Source organism: Oscarella lobularis, chromosome 4, assembly GCF_947507565.1.
Source record: "Oscarella lobularis chromosome 4, ooOscLobu1.1, whole genome shotgun sequence".
Taxonomy (NCBI): Eukaryota; Metazoa; Porifera; class Homoscleromorpha; order Homosclerophorida; family Oscarellidae; genus Oscarella; species Oscarella lobularis.
This window is the reverse complement of record NC_089178.1, coordinates 2,434,326-2,448,139: the sequence shown is the minus strand read 5'-3', so window position 1 is coordinate 2,448,139 and position 13,814 is coordinate 2,434,326. Positions and strand designations below refer to the sequence as shown.

At 45.5% G+C, this 13,814-nt stretch overlaps 6 protein-coding genes across 7 annotated transcripts; 1 reads left to right on the top strand and 5 right to left on the bottom strand.

Moving 5' to 3' along the window:
* Positions 1–82: 82 nt before the first annotated feature.
* LOC136185751 (abasic site processing protein HMCES-like) lies at positions 83–1,822 on the bottom strand. Its single transcript, XM_065972935.1, has 9 exons — positions 1,762–1,822; positions 1,572–1,712; positions 1,448–1,517; positions 1,079–1,399; positions 932–1,021; positions 812–877; positions 646–755; positions 334–588; positions 83–285 (listed from the first exon to the last, which is right to left on the bottom strand). Exons 1-8 carry the CDS (start codon positions 1,779–1,781, stop codon positions 462–464), a joined length of 945 nt encoding a protein of 314 aa, XP_065829007.1. The 5' UTR covers positions 1,782–1,822; the 3' UTR covers positions 83–285; positions 334–461.
* On the bottom strand, positions 1,811–2,619 carry LOC136185754 (TM2 domain-containing protein CG11103-like). Its single transcript, XM_065972938.1, has 4 exons — positions 2,422–2,619; positions 2,303–2,372; positions 2,128–2,246; positions 1,811–2,075 (listed from the first exon to the last, which is right to left on the bottom strand). The coding sequence occupies exons 1-4, from the start codon at positions 2,562–2,564 to the stop codon at positions 1,862–1,864; spliced, it is 546 nt and encodes a 181-aa protein (XP_065829010.1). The 5' UTR covers positions 2,565–2,619; the 3' UTR covers positions 1,811–1,861.
* LOC136185749 (CCA tRNA nucleotidyltransferase 1, mitochondrial-like) lies at positions 2,595–3,951 on the top strand. Its single transcript, XM_065972932.1, has one exon. The coding sequence runs from the start codon at positions 2,600–2,602 to the stop codon at positions 3,899–3,901; it is 1,302 nt and encodes a 433-aa protein (XP_065829004.1). The 5' UTR covers positions 2,595–2,599; the 3' UTR covers positions 3,902–3,951.
* A 58-nt stretch (positions 3,952–4,009) lies between these two features.
* Positions 4,010–5,610, bottom strand: LOC136185748 (methionine aminopeptidase 2-like). The gene has a single exon (XM_065972931.1). The coding sequence runs from the start codon at positions 5,552–5,554 to the stop codon at positions 4,154–4,156; it is 1,401 nt and encodes a 466-aa protein (XP_065829003.1). The 5' UTR covers positions 5,555–5,610; the 3' UTR covers positions 4,010–4,153.
* On the bottom strand, positions 5,605–10,694 carry LOC136185736 (uncharacterized). 2 transcript variants are annotated; one of them, XM_065972918.1, is made up of 31 exons: positions 10,560–10,694; positions 10,403–10,496; positions 10,263–10,352; positions 10,162–10,202; positions 10,062–10,110; positions 9,912–9,997; positions 9,742–9,856; positions 9,629–9,682; positions 9,511–9,580; positions 9,317–9,464; positions 8,980–9,263; positions 8,837–8,923; positions 8,612–8,784; positions 8,493–8,562; positions 8,270–8,430; positions 8,137–8,215; positions 8,001–8,082; positions 7,884–7,951; positions 7,460–7,824; positions 7,325–7,405; positions 7,227–7,268; positions 7,084–7,174; positions 6,943–7,024; positions 6,823–6,892; positions 6,670–6,768; positions 6,537–6,613; positions 6,385–6,478; positions 6,294–6,336; positions 6,174–6,237; positions 5,930–6,119; positions 5,605–5,878 (listed from the first exon to the last, which is right to left on the bottom strand). In XM_065972918.1, the coding sequence occupies exons 1-31, from the start codon at positions 10,610–10,612 to the stop codon at positions 5,702–5,704; spliced, it is 3,279 nt and encodes a 1,092-aa protein (XP_065828990.1). In that variant the 5' UTR covers positions 10,613–10,694; the 3' UTR covers positions 5,605–5,701. The 2 variants fall into 2 exon arrangements, with proteins under 2 accessions (XP_065828990.1, XP_065828991.1); XM_065972919.1 differs by having other exon boundaries at positions 9,511–9,577.
* On the bottom strand, positions 10,664–13,749 carry LOC136185740 (sodium-independent sulfate anion transporter-like). Its single transcript, XM_065972923.1, has 19 exons — positions 13,474–13,749; positions 13,211–13,406; positions 13,066–13,151; positions 12,904–12,998; positions 12,797–12,851; positions 12,631–12,739; positions 12,377–12,531; positions 12,254–12,326; positions 12,157–12,207; positions 12,036–12,096; positions 11,922–11,977; positions 11,725–11,865; positions 11,613–11,671; positions 11,480–11,551; positions 11,292–11,415; positions 11,170–11,237; positions 11,049–11,114; positions 10,897–10,998; positions 10,664–10,847 (listed from the first exon to the last, which is right to left on the bottom strand). Exons 1-19 carry the CDS (start codon positions 13,696–13,698, stop codon positions 10,824–10,826), a joined length of 1,818 nt encoding a protein of 605 aa, XP_065828995.1. The 5' UTR covers positions 13,699–13,749; the 3' UTR covers positions 10,664–10,823.
* Positions 13,750–13,814: the final 65 nt, after the last annotated feature.

Here is a 13,814-nt window from a genome sequence, read left to right as displayed (position 1 = left end):
GAACGATCCTGCGGTGTTAAATATTAAGCGAGTAATAGGGCTTCCGGGAGACGTTCTTAGGTTGTGAGTTACAGTATGTAGATAATGTGCATAGCATTTATAAATCTAAATCTATATAAGGGTCCGTATATATTCTACTAACTAACTAATTAAATGTTTACTCAATTTAATTAATTTACCTCAGGACTCGTGACTACAAAGTTGACGTCGTGACTGTGCCAAAAGGTCATTGCTGGGTGGAAGGAGACAACAGTCGGGCAAGTTGCGACAGCAACACGCACGGACCTGTCAGCAACATAAAAATCATAGTCAGTGATATAGTTAATTAATTACTCTTAGCTTCCATTGGGTTTGATCTACGCAAAGGTGACTCACATTGTGTGGCCACTAAACAGGTGGACGAGAATTCGATCGTTTGTGCCTGAGGATAGGATGTGCTTATAATATAAGAAGTTGGTTAATTAGAAGTCTATGGTTTTTTTGCATGGCGGCTCTTCGTTCGTTTCCTCTTCGACTGAATGTCGTTTCTTTGGGGACGGTTTCAGCCAGTTCAAAAGACCCCCTTTGGTGTCCGGCTTCGTAGGAGTGCTGAAAGAGCCAGCAAATAATTATTTCATGCACAGTTGGGAAGACTTCCCCACGAACCTCAAGTCAATTCTTTTCACGCATTCTTCTGATTTGTTTTTGACGTTTCCAACGGCAGGCGCGACGGGGTGCCAAGAGAGGCAATCCGTTGGCTTGAGAAGAGCCAAAGCCTTATAAGAAAATGTTTGACATTTAGAAGCGTTTCTGTTCACTAATAGCTGGTCACCGCTTCAGCGTCATATTCACCAGTATTAAGCCATTTTTCAATAGCGTCTTCACCGTCAAGAATAGCCTAAGGAAAAAAGATAGATGGTTACTTGCATTGACTTGTGTCTTTCCCATATACAGGCATTCTGTCGTGTAGCCAACCAATTGACTTTGACGCTTCCACAGTAATAATAGAATATGAGTAGATGGGTTCCTGACTTTCCATTGCCTACATGGATAATTTAGAATTGAATCGTTAGAATGTCTGATTTTAATTATAAAATACCTTTGGAGGCGTCCAGCGATCATATACTCCAGCCATTGTCAGGATTCTCGACGTGATTCGCTTTTCTTCAGCATCCATCTCCTCCACAATATCACCACCCTTTTCTTGCTCGTCTTTGAAGTAAAGAAAGTACGGCTGTTTCTTTCCCTTATCCATCTTTTGCCACTCGTAAAATCCGTCGGCCAGTACAACACATCTGCGTCCTTTTTTCAAAGGATTTCTATACGTCGCCTTTTCCATGACGGTATCAAGTCGAGCATTGATTGTGTTGAAATGAAATGAGCGCTGATGCCCCTTGTGCCAAGAGGGAAGCAAACCCCACTAGACGCGACGCAATCAGCATACAGTACATAAAATAGCAATACTGACCTTCATCGTTTGCAAAACCCGTTCTCCTTCTTCCACACCATCAACCTGGTTTCCCGACAACAGGACGGGTCTAAGGAGAAAGTAATCGTGCTCTATTATATAGTATCAAAGCTAGCAATAGTACGTTTTATTTTGGGGACAGACGTTGAACGAGGGATAGTAATCCGCTTTGCTTTGCTCGTCGATCCATCGCGGTTCGATCGTCTTTCCCGATGCCTTGTTTTGATAACGGCAGGCGCGACAGAGCTTTTCGGGACCAAGTGTGCTGCACGATTTCGAATTCGAACGAGAGAGACAACCGTGAGCGATCGTACCAAGCCGTTCTTCCGCACATCGCGACGACGACGAAGAGTTACCGCGCGCACATTCGTCTCGTGACCTCGCGACAAAATACATAATTTCTATTTACAGAATCTAATAATATCGTTCCCAATTGCTACCGTCTTCCGGCATTAGAACACCAGTAATGATAAGAATGATGTCGACTATCCACCACACTCCTACTCCTCCTATTGTAACCAATTTGCCAATTCCTGTGTAAGTGTGTCCTAAGCAAAATCTGTCTACGCCAAGAAAACCGAGCAATACTGAATACAGCAACGTAGTTAGAAAATAATGTCCTGTATACCTAAAATAAAATGTCTGTTTAATTAATAGTCAAATCAGTATGTGTAACTTACTTGACGCATGGCACTTCATGTAAGCTCCAAAACGAACGATTTCCGTAGCACTCGATGCCTTCGAGAACGCGACAATAAACACGCGTCGTTGTCACTTCGTCAAAGTTCTGACCGCCAAACTAATAACGTAAAGTTCACAAAATATTCGTTCGGGCAGAAAGCTCATTTTTTTTACTTTGGCACAGCCTATCCCATCGCTGTTATTCTTATTCGTCGGCTCGTTACAATCGAGAAACTCTGAAGGCCTAGAAGAGCTCGATAAGAGGCGAGATTTCCGTTATGGCGACGACGCACAGCATAGAACAAAGAACGCAAGGCCCAATTCCATCGTAATCCGAACAGCAATCTTCTCCAACGCACGAAGCCGACACGTTCGAGCTAAAGCCGACACTGAGAGCGCCAGGAACGAGAAAGAGCGTCCAAACAAAGAAAAACATCGGAGATTCTAACGCGCGTTAGAACGAAGAGCTGTATGCTGTTCAGACAGTTCAGACGAATTTTGCAGCTATACGAACAGCGCAGCATGTCGTCGTCTCAAGTCAACGTTGCACTGCAAGACGGAAAGCTGTGCACGCCCGCATTCAAAGCGATATCGTCGGAACTACGCCACATCGCGGAGCTCTTCCAGCGTCGCGGCCACGAACTTCGTCTTGTCGGCGGCGTCGTGCGCGATCTTCTTCTCGGTATCGAACCGAAAGACGTCGATCTGGCGACGGACGCGACGCCCGCAGAGATGGTCGCCCTGTGCGAGGCTCATCGACTGCGTTATTACGAGACCGGTCTCAAACACGGCACCATCACGCTGCACGTGAACCGGAAAGACGTCGAAGTAACGACGCTGCGCATCGATCGCGTGACTGACGGACGTCATGCCGAAGTCGATTTCACCAAGGATTGGCGTCTCGATGCGGAGCGACGCGATCTCACCATAAATGCAATGTATTTGGATTTTGACGGCGTTTTGTTTGATTATTTTGAAGGTCAGCGAGATTTGAAAGAGAGACGCGTTGCATTTGTGGGCGATGCTCGTGCACGCATCAAAGAGGATTATCTTCGGATACTGCGTTATTTTCGTTTCTATGGACGAATAGGAACTTGTGCTGATGCTCATGATGCTGATACACTTGGGGCTATTCAGGAAAATGCGAACGGACTTCGGACGATTGCAACGGAACGAATTTGGATGGAAATGTCAAAAATCATCGTCGGAAATTTTGCACCGGATATGATGACGCTGATGTATCGGCTTGGCGTTGCAAAAGCAATAGGACTGCCTAATAATGGGAGTCTGGAAGAATTTCGCATCGTTCATGAGCGGATGAAGGGGTACAGTCCGAATCCGGTGACGCTTCTTGTAAGCCTAGATCAGACTGCAAATGATGTACAGGAGCTTGCCAAACATTGGCGGTTGTCGAATGCTGAGAAGAGACTGGGCGCGTTCATTGTGAAAAACCGTGAACTGAAGAAAGACGATGTTAATCCTGTGAAACCCTATCAGACTATTATTGCCTCAAGTCTTTCTGATTTGAGAGAGGAATATCGTAAGTACACAGTCGAGCTTCTGCGTTACGTTGGTCAGCATGAATTGGTTGGAAGAATAGTCGATTGGCAGATACCAATCTTTCCTGTTTCTGGCGGAGACTTGGTTGCAATAGGAATGAAGCCGGGTCCGGCGTTCAAGGAGATTATGACCAAGTTGAAAATGTTGTGGATTGAGAAGGACTTTGAGGCAACAAAAGAAGAGCTGTTGGATTCCCTGAAATTGCATGCATGACCCTTGAAGGTAGTTGAGTGACGATTCTTGAAAATAAAAGAGAAAGGATAGAGAGCAGCGCACTTGTGCAGTAGCCACTCTTTCTCAAGAAGCAGTGTACACAACAAGGACAGAAAGAATGCCCAGCGTTTCCAGAAAAAGACGCGACATTTTTCCTAGCTTCCAGAGGGCGCGAACCATCGAAACCATGCAGCAATACAACGAGAATACTAGACGGAACAGATCTCCCCATGTTTCCACTAAGGAGAGACCTCAGTAATCATCACCGCGACTAACAACCTCTTTACAGGTTGGTCGCAAATAAATCGTGTGCTCAAACTGAGCCGTGTACGATCCTTTGACATCACAGAGAGGCGGATACGCCTCGACGAGACCAGAATCGCACAAGCTGCGCAGACCCATAAGATATTTCGTCTGCCCGAGTCGATCGAGCCATCGACGACAAAAGGCCAACGTGCCGAAATTCTGATTTATGACGTTGAGCAAGGATTTGGCGCGCGCCAAGCGCAGAGGAACGTGCGGCGCGTCGAAACGCTTCATATAATGAGAGCATTCCATGTCGTCGTGAACGACGCCCTTTCCCGTGCTACCGAACGTTTCGATGGCAAAAAACTCGCCCTCTTCCATGCGAGTCGCGTCGCCGCCTTTCACTATGGGCACCGTCTTACCGGCGTGAATTTGATAGGGAGCAATCGAATGCCCGTTGAGATTACGAATCGACTTGATCGGATACACGTGACCGTCGATTTCGATTTCGTGCGATTCCATCGTTTCTTGTATCGCTTCGCCGATTTCGCCGAGACGCGCGTCGATGCCCGCCTCTCGCACGCCCGTCTCGGTCGCCTCCCGAACGGCGTCGACGAGCGGATCGTAGCGCGGATTGAAGGCGACGGTGAAGGCGCAATCGATGATGCGTCCGTTCACGTGCGTGCCGAAATCGATTTTGCAGACGTCGTCGTAGCCGAGAACGGTCGCGTCGCCGCCGTTCGGCGTGTAGTGCGCCGCGCAGTGATTCAACGAGCAGCCGGTCGGAAAGGCGAGACCGGCGCGAAGACCGTTTTCATTGATGAGACGACGCGACGTCGCTTCGAGACGCTCGCACAGGTCGAACATCGTGATGCCCGGTTTGATGAAGGTGCGCGCGTGACGGCGCACTTGACGATGGGCTTCGGCCGCTTGGCGCGCGTCGGCGAGTACGTCGGCGCAGGCGCGATCGCGCGCACGTTTCTCTTCCGTGTCGCTTAGCTGGCGCGCCGTCGTGCCGTCTTTGTATTCGACGATTTCGCCCGACGGGTAGTCGTCGTTTGGGTAGAGATCGCTGATTGGGATCGTAGGAGGATCCGTTTGGCGTGGTGACGACGATTTCGGTGCCGCCTTTTGCTTCTTCTTCTTCTTCTTTTTCGATGCCGATGGCTCGGCGTCGCCTTTCTTGCTCGACTCTTCGTCGAGTTTCACGTCGTTTTCCTTTTCGGCTTCTGTCGTCTGCGGATCGCCGCCGTCTTCGTGCTCAACTTCGCCGTTCTCTTTGGGGGCCTTCTTTTTCTTTTTCTTCTTTTTCTTCTTCGTGGACGACTTTTGGTCCGCCGCTGCAGCCGTTCCCAATTCGTCCTCTTCCTCCGGTTCTCGAAGAGCCTTTTCTGCGTCGTCCTCCATTGTAGTCTCGTTCGCGCCCACTCGCGCTAACACTCATCCAAAACACATACTCCTAAAACATTCACGTGATTCGCTAAATATCTATGATTAAATTTAGAAATTGCGTCAGTAAAATGAATTCTACACTATTCGGTGCTCTTGTTCCGTTTAATCCCTTTCCTCTTCCGATGAATGTTCTCCGTCTCTCTCCTTCTCCTCCTTATCTGTTCGACTGTCTTGCTCTTCCTCGACTTCATCCTCAACTTCATTCCGGATTGAATCAAGAAAGCTCGAGTCTTGTTTGCGCATCATGAGCTGTTGACGATCATACAAACTGCGTTTTTCCTACGAATAAAATATAACAGAATGTACACAACGAAACGCCACAGTACTCACTTCAAGACTAAAACCAGGTGGATGCTTGATTTCCTTACGAGTTTCTGGTGTCACATTCTCATCGCTCTTCCAACCCTCGTCATCTTCATCATTTTCACTGGTACTTCCTAAGGATGTAGTTCTTTTCCGTTGGACTTTACTCTGTTGACTGGACATTGGACGCAAGGCGGATTGATCAACAGCAGAAGAACTGTACATTGGTCAGAAATCAATCAAGTGCCGTGTTTGTGTGTATCCGCCGTACCTTGTTTCCTTATCTGGAGTAAGAACAAGGGCTAGACCGCTGCTCTTCCTTTTTAGCTCTTTTCCTGAAAAACGTGTCTTCGTAAACATTCATGGACACGCGCTCTCTCTCTCTTCTTACCGCATTCTCGAAGAAGCGTAGCACAGTCGTCATGATCATTCTCCTACAAAAAAAACATTAGAAAATATTTTAGGAATACTGCAAAACTAACTTCAGCCAACGCCACTGGCGTTCTTCCGCTGTTGTCTTCAGCAGTCAAATTTGCTCGATTGGCAATCAGCCAACGACAGCACTCAATATATCCCCTGACCGAGCAGGACCCAACATTACTAGGGCAGACATGCATATACCACTCGCAAATACCTCTCAGCTGCCAAATGCAAAGGAGTCTTGTCATCGACTGCCCGAAAACTCAATCCACATCCAAGCCCTTTCAAAAGCTGCGTACAAATCATGAACATTAGACGCGTTTTCTGCTACAATGACGCTATATGACTTGAAGGCAGTGAATGTGACCATTAATTGTAGCCAAATGAATAGGAGCATATCCGGTCGGTGTAAACTCGTACAGATTTGCACCGCACGACACGAGAAACTGCCACCAGAGGTTCTATCACAGTTGACAACTTTCTCTCGCTTTACTACTAACCTTGACGCATTCTGTGTGTCCCCCCAAAGAGGCCTCGTGCAAAGGAGACCATCCGTGTTCTCCTTTAATCCTATAAATGACTTGTCTTACGCACTTCTAATTGGTTATGTAATTATTCACTTGAGGAGAGATGAATTTCGATTCAGCAGACTTTCCAGCTTTTGTGCGTCGCCTTTCTTTGCAGCAGATAACATAGATAAAACTGGGGAAGTAAAAAATTACAAGTTACAAATCATTAGAATTGTTTAGATAAGTAATCACTTTGCTGCTCTTCGTCTTCGTCTTCGTCGTCTTCGTCTTCTTCAACTTCCGCCTCCCCTTCCTGATCCTCAATTTTCTCTTGAAGTTTTTCCTGTATCAGATGTAGGTCAGGAATAGCACAATTCTCGCACTAAAACACCTACCTCTATTGGCTTTGGGTCTGCCTTCAATGCCCTTGAGCCGGCCTATTGGACAGAAAAAAAAGTGATGTCGTCTCTACTGATTTCATGTGACGTCATACAGCAAATCCTTTTAGGAATTCTTGAATTTTGACTGCACTCGCGTGACGAATCAACGCTTTCTGGCGCGCCTCTTCGCCGATCTAAAATAAACATTCGACAATTCCTCTCACATTGAGTAAGTTCTAGTATCTAACCTTTTCCATAGCTTTTCTCATGGCTCTTTCTTCTCTTTCGTTCTCGTCCTCCTCTTTCTTTAATCTTTCTCTTTCTTCTTCTTCTTCTGCCCTTGTTCTTTCGTCTTGTTCCTCGTCGTCCTTGTCCTTCGTCTCCACTTTCACGCTCTCCTCCTCAAGTCTTCGTCTTTGATTGCGTTGAGACTCGGCTTGCCAATCGTGCCCCAAACCAAACTCCTCAAGCAAGTTGCGCGCCTGAAACGAAGTCGCCGCCGTCGCCGACGATGCTGCTGCAGCTGGAGAAGGATAGAAAGTGGAAGAGGCCCGTAAAGAATCGGAGGACGCACTCCCCAGGAGAACTGCCTCTAGCTCTGAAGAAGCAACTCCTAGAGCGAGAGGCACAATATTGGGAGGAGGGAATAGAGAAGGATATTAGTTCAATTACCTTTTAGGATAATTTCCGTTGGATAAAGAGCTTCATATGGCTTTTGATTCGAATCGCTTTTGAGCCACCTATGTACGAACGTGAAAAGCGTACTTTATCTCTCGTTAAATTTCTCACTTTCTGCATTCAAAAAGGAAGTCGGCAATCGAATTGTTTCCGCCTTCGCGAAGAACGATTTTCTCGAGAAACCAATCCGGAGCTAAGAAGACATAATCCAATACGAAAATCCTTTCTACACCTTATTTTTCCTCACCGTCTCCCGAGTTGTCATGCCAAACTTTAATTCCCTTTATTTTTCCCAAGGACGACGATGAGACGGTAAAAATGTCAACCTGAAAACATTTCATTAATCAACGAGCAACTTTGTTTATTCAAACAAGGCCCACCTGGTTTCGCTGAAAATAGCTCTCATTTTTTCTACTCAACTCCCTTGGCCCACTATTTCCCGCTTCTCCGTAGATGTTCACAAAAATCTTCGCCGTTGTTCCAGCTAAAGGCTCGGAACCCGTGTGCACTTCGATCTGATACTCAACTCTCGTCGGCAAATCTAGCAGAGAACAATCGCCGCGTGAAAAAAAATTGCACAAGAAGTACAAAGAGGCGTGTCACTTTGCAAAAGTTGAAGAACTCTACTTGCTTCCTGCAAAACGTTTTCGGGACTGGAGAACGTCAACGCTTCCTACGAGAATCGAAATGAGTTTGATTGGATGACGACTAGTTTTTTTCACTTGTTCTCCCCGCACGGGTGTGTCTGCAAACGAATTAGCCGTCTGCGTTGCTTTGTGATTGGGTGTTTGGGTAAATGAATCCACCATCGCAACGCTAGTCGATAGAGAAGGCGTCGGAGAAAGTGCCTGGGGTGACGTCCCATTGCCAGTTGCATTGACCTCTTGATGGGAAGCTATGCGGAGATGCGAGTCATTATTGTACAGCAAATCTGCTGCTGCTCTTACATTCAATCGGATTTTTCTCTTGCTCTTCTTCGTTAGTCTGAGTTTGAGTTTCTTCTGATTTCATCACGTTCTCGGGATCAGACTCTTCTGCATAGAAGAATACTTGTTCATTTTGTTTGACGTTTCAATAGTCGTTGTCGTACCGATAGATTTCTCTTGAGTATCATTATCATCGCACGTTACCTCCTTGTCATCTTCCTCCTGTCCGTTCGACGTCTCGTCCTTTTCGTCGCTTCTCTCGTCCTCACTCACGTCCGTCAACGAAGCAACAGCAGTCACAACAACATCTGTTTCTTTCTTTGAAGTACTCTCCTTCTCCTCGCAATCGTTTGAGTCTCCGTGACTGGAGGGGAGAAGCGGATCCAAAGTAGCTCTTCTGTAAAGATATGAATCCGATCTAGTATACTGAGATGACGCTTCATTCAGTCTTCAGGGGGAAAAAATAAGAATTTGCCCACACTCTCAATAATTTCTCTTTACTTTATTTTAATAGATGATGGCTGCTGTTCTTCCGGTGGTGGTGGTGGTGGTGATTTAGTTTCGTTTTGATCATTGTTAGACGAGTTTCCTTTCTGACTAACGTCTTTTTCTTCGTAGTAATAGCCACTTATGTCTTCCAAGTTGATATCTGCGCTGCAAAATTAAACTTGTGGAATTTATAAGTTAAATATTACCTTGACGACTCTTTGTAGGAGAATCATCGCGCGACCAAGAATCAATATCAACAGTCGGAAGTCTCACCTGCTGCCAGATAATTCAAATTACAAAACTCACAAAAGTGACTCAACCTACCTGATCAGGCGACCCTCTCCTACCAGTCAAATTCTCAGTCAATGCAACGACTTCCTAAAAAATGAACAAATAAATGTCTTGTTACCATGTAGTCTCAATACTTCTCTACTAACTGTGGCAACAATAAGTTTTGATGCAGTAGAAAGCAAGCGTTCCGCGCTGCCACGCGAGAGTCGATGAAACAGAAGGGGCTGCTGTTTTCGGGGAGATGCCGACTGGGCTCGCCCGCTTAAATAAAAAATAAATAAATAATTAAATAAATATAAATCAATGAAGTAAATACCTCTTCTTGGTCGGATGAGGAGGAGGAGGAGAGGTGGGAGTTCCTGTAGACGAAATTGAACTTCTTCGCCACGTTCGAGACCTTTGCTACAAAAATTAAAACAAAATTGTTCTTTTAGATACACTGTAGTATTCATTTTTTATTTATTACTGTTCTCTTGATTCGAGCCAATCGATCCATTTCCTCTTCCAAACCGATCCTGAATTTAAAAATCACTTGTTGTCTGCACCGGTTCTAATGAAAAACAAACCGAACGATCGATTGGCTTGAACTAGCAGTCGATTCAGCGTCCTAATAGTACAACGATTAATTAAATCGATGTCAGAACGCCTTGGTTTTTTTCTTTCTGACAACGTCTCGGTGTGTCTTGACTCGCGCTTCTGCGAAGGAGTGCTTTAGGCGACGATCGCGATGAGTGTGATATGTTCGAGACACGCCCTCCTGCAAAAAACGACTGCAACGGTGTTCCTGTTCTTGAGCTCGCTTCTCACGCGAAATTCGCGACGTTTAAGCACATTGGGCGGCTTTTTGGGACCGGACAAGTCGAATCCCTGCTCCCTTCGCTGCACATCGATGTAGTGACGGCTACGGAACGAGAGAAGGCTCGAACCTACAAGTGCGAGCGCACTGGCAAAAGATTCGTCTCACAGTTTACGAGCAACGGTTTTTACGACGACATCCGACGTCGGATTGACGTCCATCTCTTCCGCGAGGTTGTGGCAACGGTAGCCCGGACGAGAGTCGATAGCAACCAGTAGCAACAAGGTGCCAAAGTGCGCTAAGTTTAATTGCGCAAAAGGAACATACTGTACCAACTGCAAAAAAATAAATACAAGTAAGGTTAAATACAAGTAAGGTCAGTACAAATCAAAACCTAGTTAACCGCCACAAATTCTCTCATTGATTCACTTTCTATTGAATCCTCTCTCTTTCGGGCTGAAAAAAAGCAAGTTTCACAGAAGAACCTACCCTGATAAAATCTCACACTGAGAGAGGCACTCTCTTTTCCACTAAGAGCGACTTGGACTGAAGGCATCAAAACCAAGTCATTTATGTCCGCTTTTCTGAGAAGAGCCTCAATCGGATCCTAAATAAAAAAATAGAAGAATTCACGAAGCAAGAAACTGTCACGTTCACCTGAAGTCCAGCAATAACAAGTCGAATATCCTTCTTCTTTAGCTCATTCACGATTTCCTCAATACCCTATAATCAATAATTAATTATTAGTCCTAGCCATGTGAATTTCATTTTCGCGTGCCTGAACGACTGTGAAATCCATAGATGGCATGTGACTTGCGTCCAAGATGATGACACGCAGTCGTACGCCTATACATGCAGTACAATCTCAAACATACGCTGCGTGTAACGCGATTGCTGTACCAAAATTCCCATCCGGATCCGGTTTGTCAATAACTTCGTGAATAATATCTCTAAGTTGGTCTATCCCCGTGTAGTAGAGTCCTTCGTTTAGCTTTGCAACAGCCATGTCGTCGCGATACGTGCACTGGATGAAGATAAATATGATTATATCGTGTATAAAATCTACTTGTGGGCAGGGCTTTCCGTACCGAATGTCTAGGAGTCATTAGACGATAAAGAGGGAAAAGAAGATGAATTCCTGCCGCAACAAGTATTCCGTACTGCATGCACAAGAAGCACGTACTTGGCATATCATTTGAAAAAGTAAATAAAGAAAGAAACCTGTATCCCCAGAAACAAAGTTCCCAGGAAAGAAGCCGCCCACGGCAACAATTCAAAAGCTAAAAAATGGCCAATATATTAGTCAATCTCGACTTTCTTTCTCTTTTCTTACGTCCTAGTCGAAATATTTGCTTCAAAATTCGAACATTGACCATGTGTACAACGGCAGTGATGATGATCGCAGCGAGGGCCGCCTCGGGAATGTAGCGAAATAAAGGAGTCAAAAAAGCGAGAGCAAGTAATACTACGAGTCCTAAAGAGAGAAAAAAATACAAAAGCCAACAACGGTGAGATTCTTTTCGTTTCAACCTGTAAACACGCCGCCTAAAGGCGTCCGCACCCCGCTCTGAGCATTGACGGAAGTCCTACACAAGGATGACAAAATAATGCTTTTCACATGAAAGTTCACTGACATCTGCAGACCTAGAAAAACTTCCCGTAACAGGATAGGACTGAATAAAGGACGCTACGACGTTAGAAATGCCTAAAAACGACGACACCCCTGTCCACCCAAAAACGTACACGGAGAAACGATTTTTCTAACCAATAGCAATGAGTTCCTGACTCGCATCCACCCTGTACCCGTTCTCTCTTGCTAAAAGGAAAAGATTTACGTAATAGGCTATAAAGACAAAACATACCAAATGCTTGAGCAATAGAAATCGCTTCGAGAAAACCCATCAAAGGTATAACAGCAAGAGCCGCATCCAAATCCTATTGACGATTTATACATCTTCTATTTATAAGCCCATGCATTTTTTTACCTCAAGTGTCGTTAGAGTTATATTTGGAACGATCACACTGGGCAAGCCACCGTCAATGTTTCTAACCAATTCCATTTTATTCCAGCAATTCCACTCCACGCTGCACACGGCATAGGCGATCAAACCCGCCACAAGCACGACAACAGCATTACGACCTCAAAAAAACAACAATAGAATCTCCAAGCAATAAGTGCTGAAACAATTAATAAATCGACTTGTCTTGTTTCAGCACTGCTACCGTTTTTTTTTCTGACCAGTGGTGATAGCCCAGAGAAATTTCCTTGCCACGAGCTGTTTATGGCTTGGCGGTGGCTTGCTATGATTATTATCCTTGTCCCATTTTTGTACGTGAGACTTCAAGAACTAAACTCGCGAGATTTCACAATTGGCTCGCGCGCTCATACGCAAATAGATCCTCACTCTTAGAAACAAGACGAGGAGAATGCACGAAAATCCCATGACAATATCCCACACACTAAAAAAAGCCCAAGTTTTGGGACATGAATACTTCAAAAAGGAATTCCTACTGAGAATGTTTGATGTATTCGATTGATTTTTCAATGCAAGGCAAAAAGTTGCGCGGAATCTTCTTCCCGGAAGGCGGCTGAATTCCAAGCAAATGCTAACACATGTGCACACACAAATTAGAAATCAAAATCCGGCTAGTATTAATTAATTAATCCACACACCTTGATTTGTCCCGTCGCTATGGTAATAGCGGCGGCCGACGTAAAACCGGAAACGACGGGCAAAGAAATTAGATTCACAATCATACCTTGGGGGAACATTTTCAAGTCGAAATTCGTTCAAGCAAATAAAATCAAATAGACAGACCGAGTTTGAGAAATCCGAGCGCGAATTGAATGATTCCGCACGTGAGAGTCATGACGAAGACGTAGCCGACCCCATTGTCGCCTCGCGCCGCGACAACGATCTGCGACATGATCGCCGTCGGGCCCAGCGTGATGTCTTTCGACGTTCCGAAAATGGCGTAGACGAAACAGCCCATGAACGAGGCGTAGAGACCGTACTTAGAAATAGAATCAATTTCGTCACGTGTGCAAGACCAGAAACGAAAAAAGAAGGCGAGGATTTACTTTCGGATCTTCGAAGCCGGCTATTTTAGCGTAGGCGAGACTCTGCGGTACGACCATGAGACCGACCGTTAGTCCGGCAATGATGTCGCTGATCAGCGTCTTTGTGTTGTATTTCGGAAGCCATTTTACGATGGGAAATCGATCTCGGCAATAGTCGACAAATAGGGCCTTTCGTTTGTTTCGATTCGCTTCGAAAAAAGCGATGCAGTCGAGAATAAGGCCCATGTCGAGTGTTTACTACTCACGAGAAGCATGTGACTCGTATGCGAGTGACGCACGCTACAAGGCGCGCGATTTTAGACTCCGCCCATCTAGATTTGGTTACGAATCATCACGTTTTC

What these genes read in the sequence shown, in the direction of transcription:
- LOC136185751 (XM_065972935.1), bottom strand. Translation starts at nt 1,781, where the DNA reads ATGTGCGGAAGAACGGCTTG. An exon ending in GGCTACACGACAGAATGCCT is followed by an intron (nt 878 to 931) that starts GTATATGGGAAA and finishes TTTTTTCCTTAG; the next exon opens with GCTATTCTTGACGGTGAAGA. An exon ending in GTGAATATGACGCTGAAGCG is followed by an intron (nt 756 to 811) that starts GTGACCAGCTAT and finishes TTTTCTTATAAG; the next exon opens with GCTTTGGCTCTTCTCAAGCC.
- LOC136185754 (XM_065972938.1), bottom strand. Translation starts at nt 2,564, where the DNA reads ATGTTTTTCTTTGTTTGGACGCTCTTTCTCGTTCCTGGCGCTCTCAGT. An exon ending in TGCGTTCTTTGTTCTATGCT is followed by an intron (nt 2,373 to 2,421) that starts GTGCGTCGTCGC and finishes GAGCTCTTCTAG; the next exon opens with GCCTTCAGAGTTTCTCGATT. An exon ending in ATGGGATAGGCTGTGCCAAA is followed by an intron (nt 2,247 to 2,302) that starts GTAAAAAAAATG and finishes TTACGTTATTAG; the next exon opens with TTTGGCGGTCAGAACTTTGA.
- LOC136185749 (XM_065972932.1), top strand. Translation starts at nt 2,600, where the DNA reads ATGCTGTTCAGACAGTTCAGACGAATTTTGCAGCTATACGAACAGCGC.
- LOC136185748 (XM_065972931.1), bottom strand. Translation starts at nt 5,554, where the DNA reads ATGGAGGACGACGCAGAAAAGGCTCTTCGAGAACCGGAGGAAGAGGAC.
- LOC136185736 (XM_065972918.1), bottom strand. Translation starts at nt 10,612, where the DNA reads ATGGACGTCAATCCGACGTCGGATGTCGTCGTAAAAACCGTTGCTCGT. An exon ending in TCAAGACACACCGAGACGTT is followed by an intron (nt 10,203 to 10,262) that starts GTCAGAAAGAAA and finishes TTGTACTATTAG; the next exon opens with GACGCTGAATCGACTGCTAG. An exon ending in CGAAATTCATCTCTCCTCAA is followed by an intron (nt 6,893 to 6,942) that starts GTGAATAATTAC and finishes AGTCATTTATAG; the next exon opens with GATTAAAGGAGAACACGGAT.
- LOC136185740 (XM_065972923.1), bottom strand. Translation starts at nt 13,698, where the DNA reads ATGGGCCTTATTCTCGACTGCATCGCTTTTTTCGAAGCGAATCGAAAC. An exon ending in TTCTATTGCTCAAGCATTTG is followed by an intron (nt 12,208 to 12,253) that starts GTATGTTTTGTC and finishes TTTTCCTTTTAG; the next exon opens with CAAGAGAGAACGGGTACAGG. An exon ending in GCAAATATTTCGACTAGGAC is followed by an intron (nt 11,672 to 11,724) that starts GTAAGAAAAGAG and finishes GCCATTTTTTAG; the next exon opens with CTTTTGAATTGTTGCCGTGG.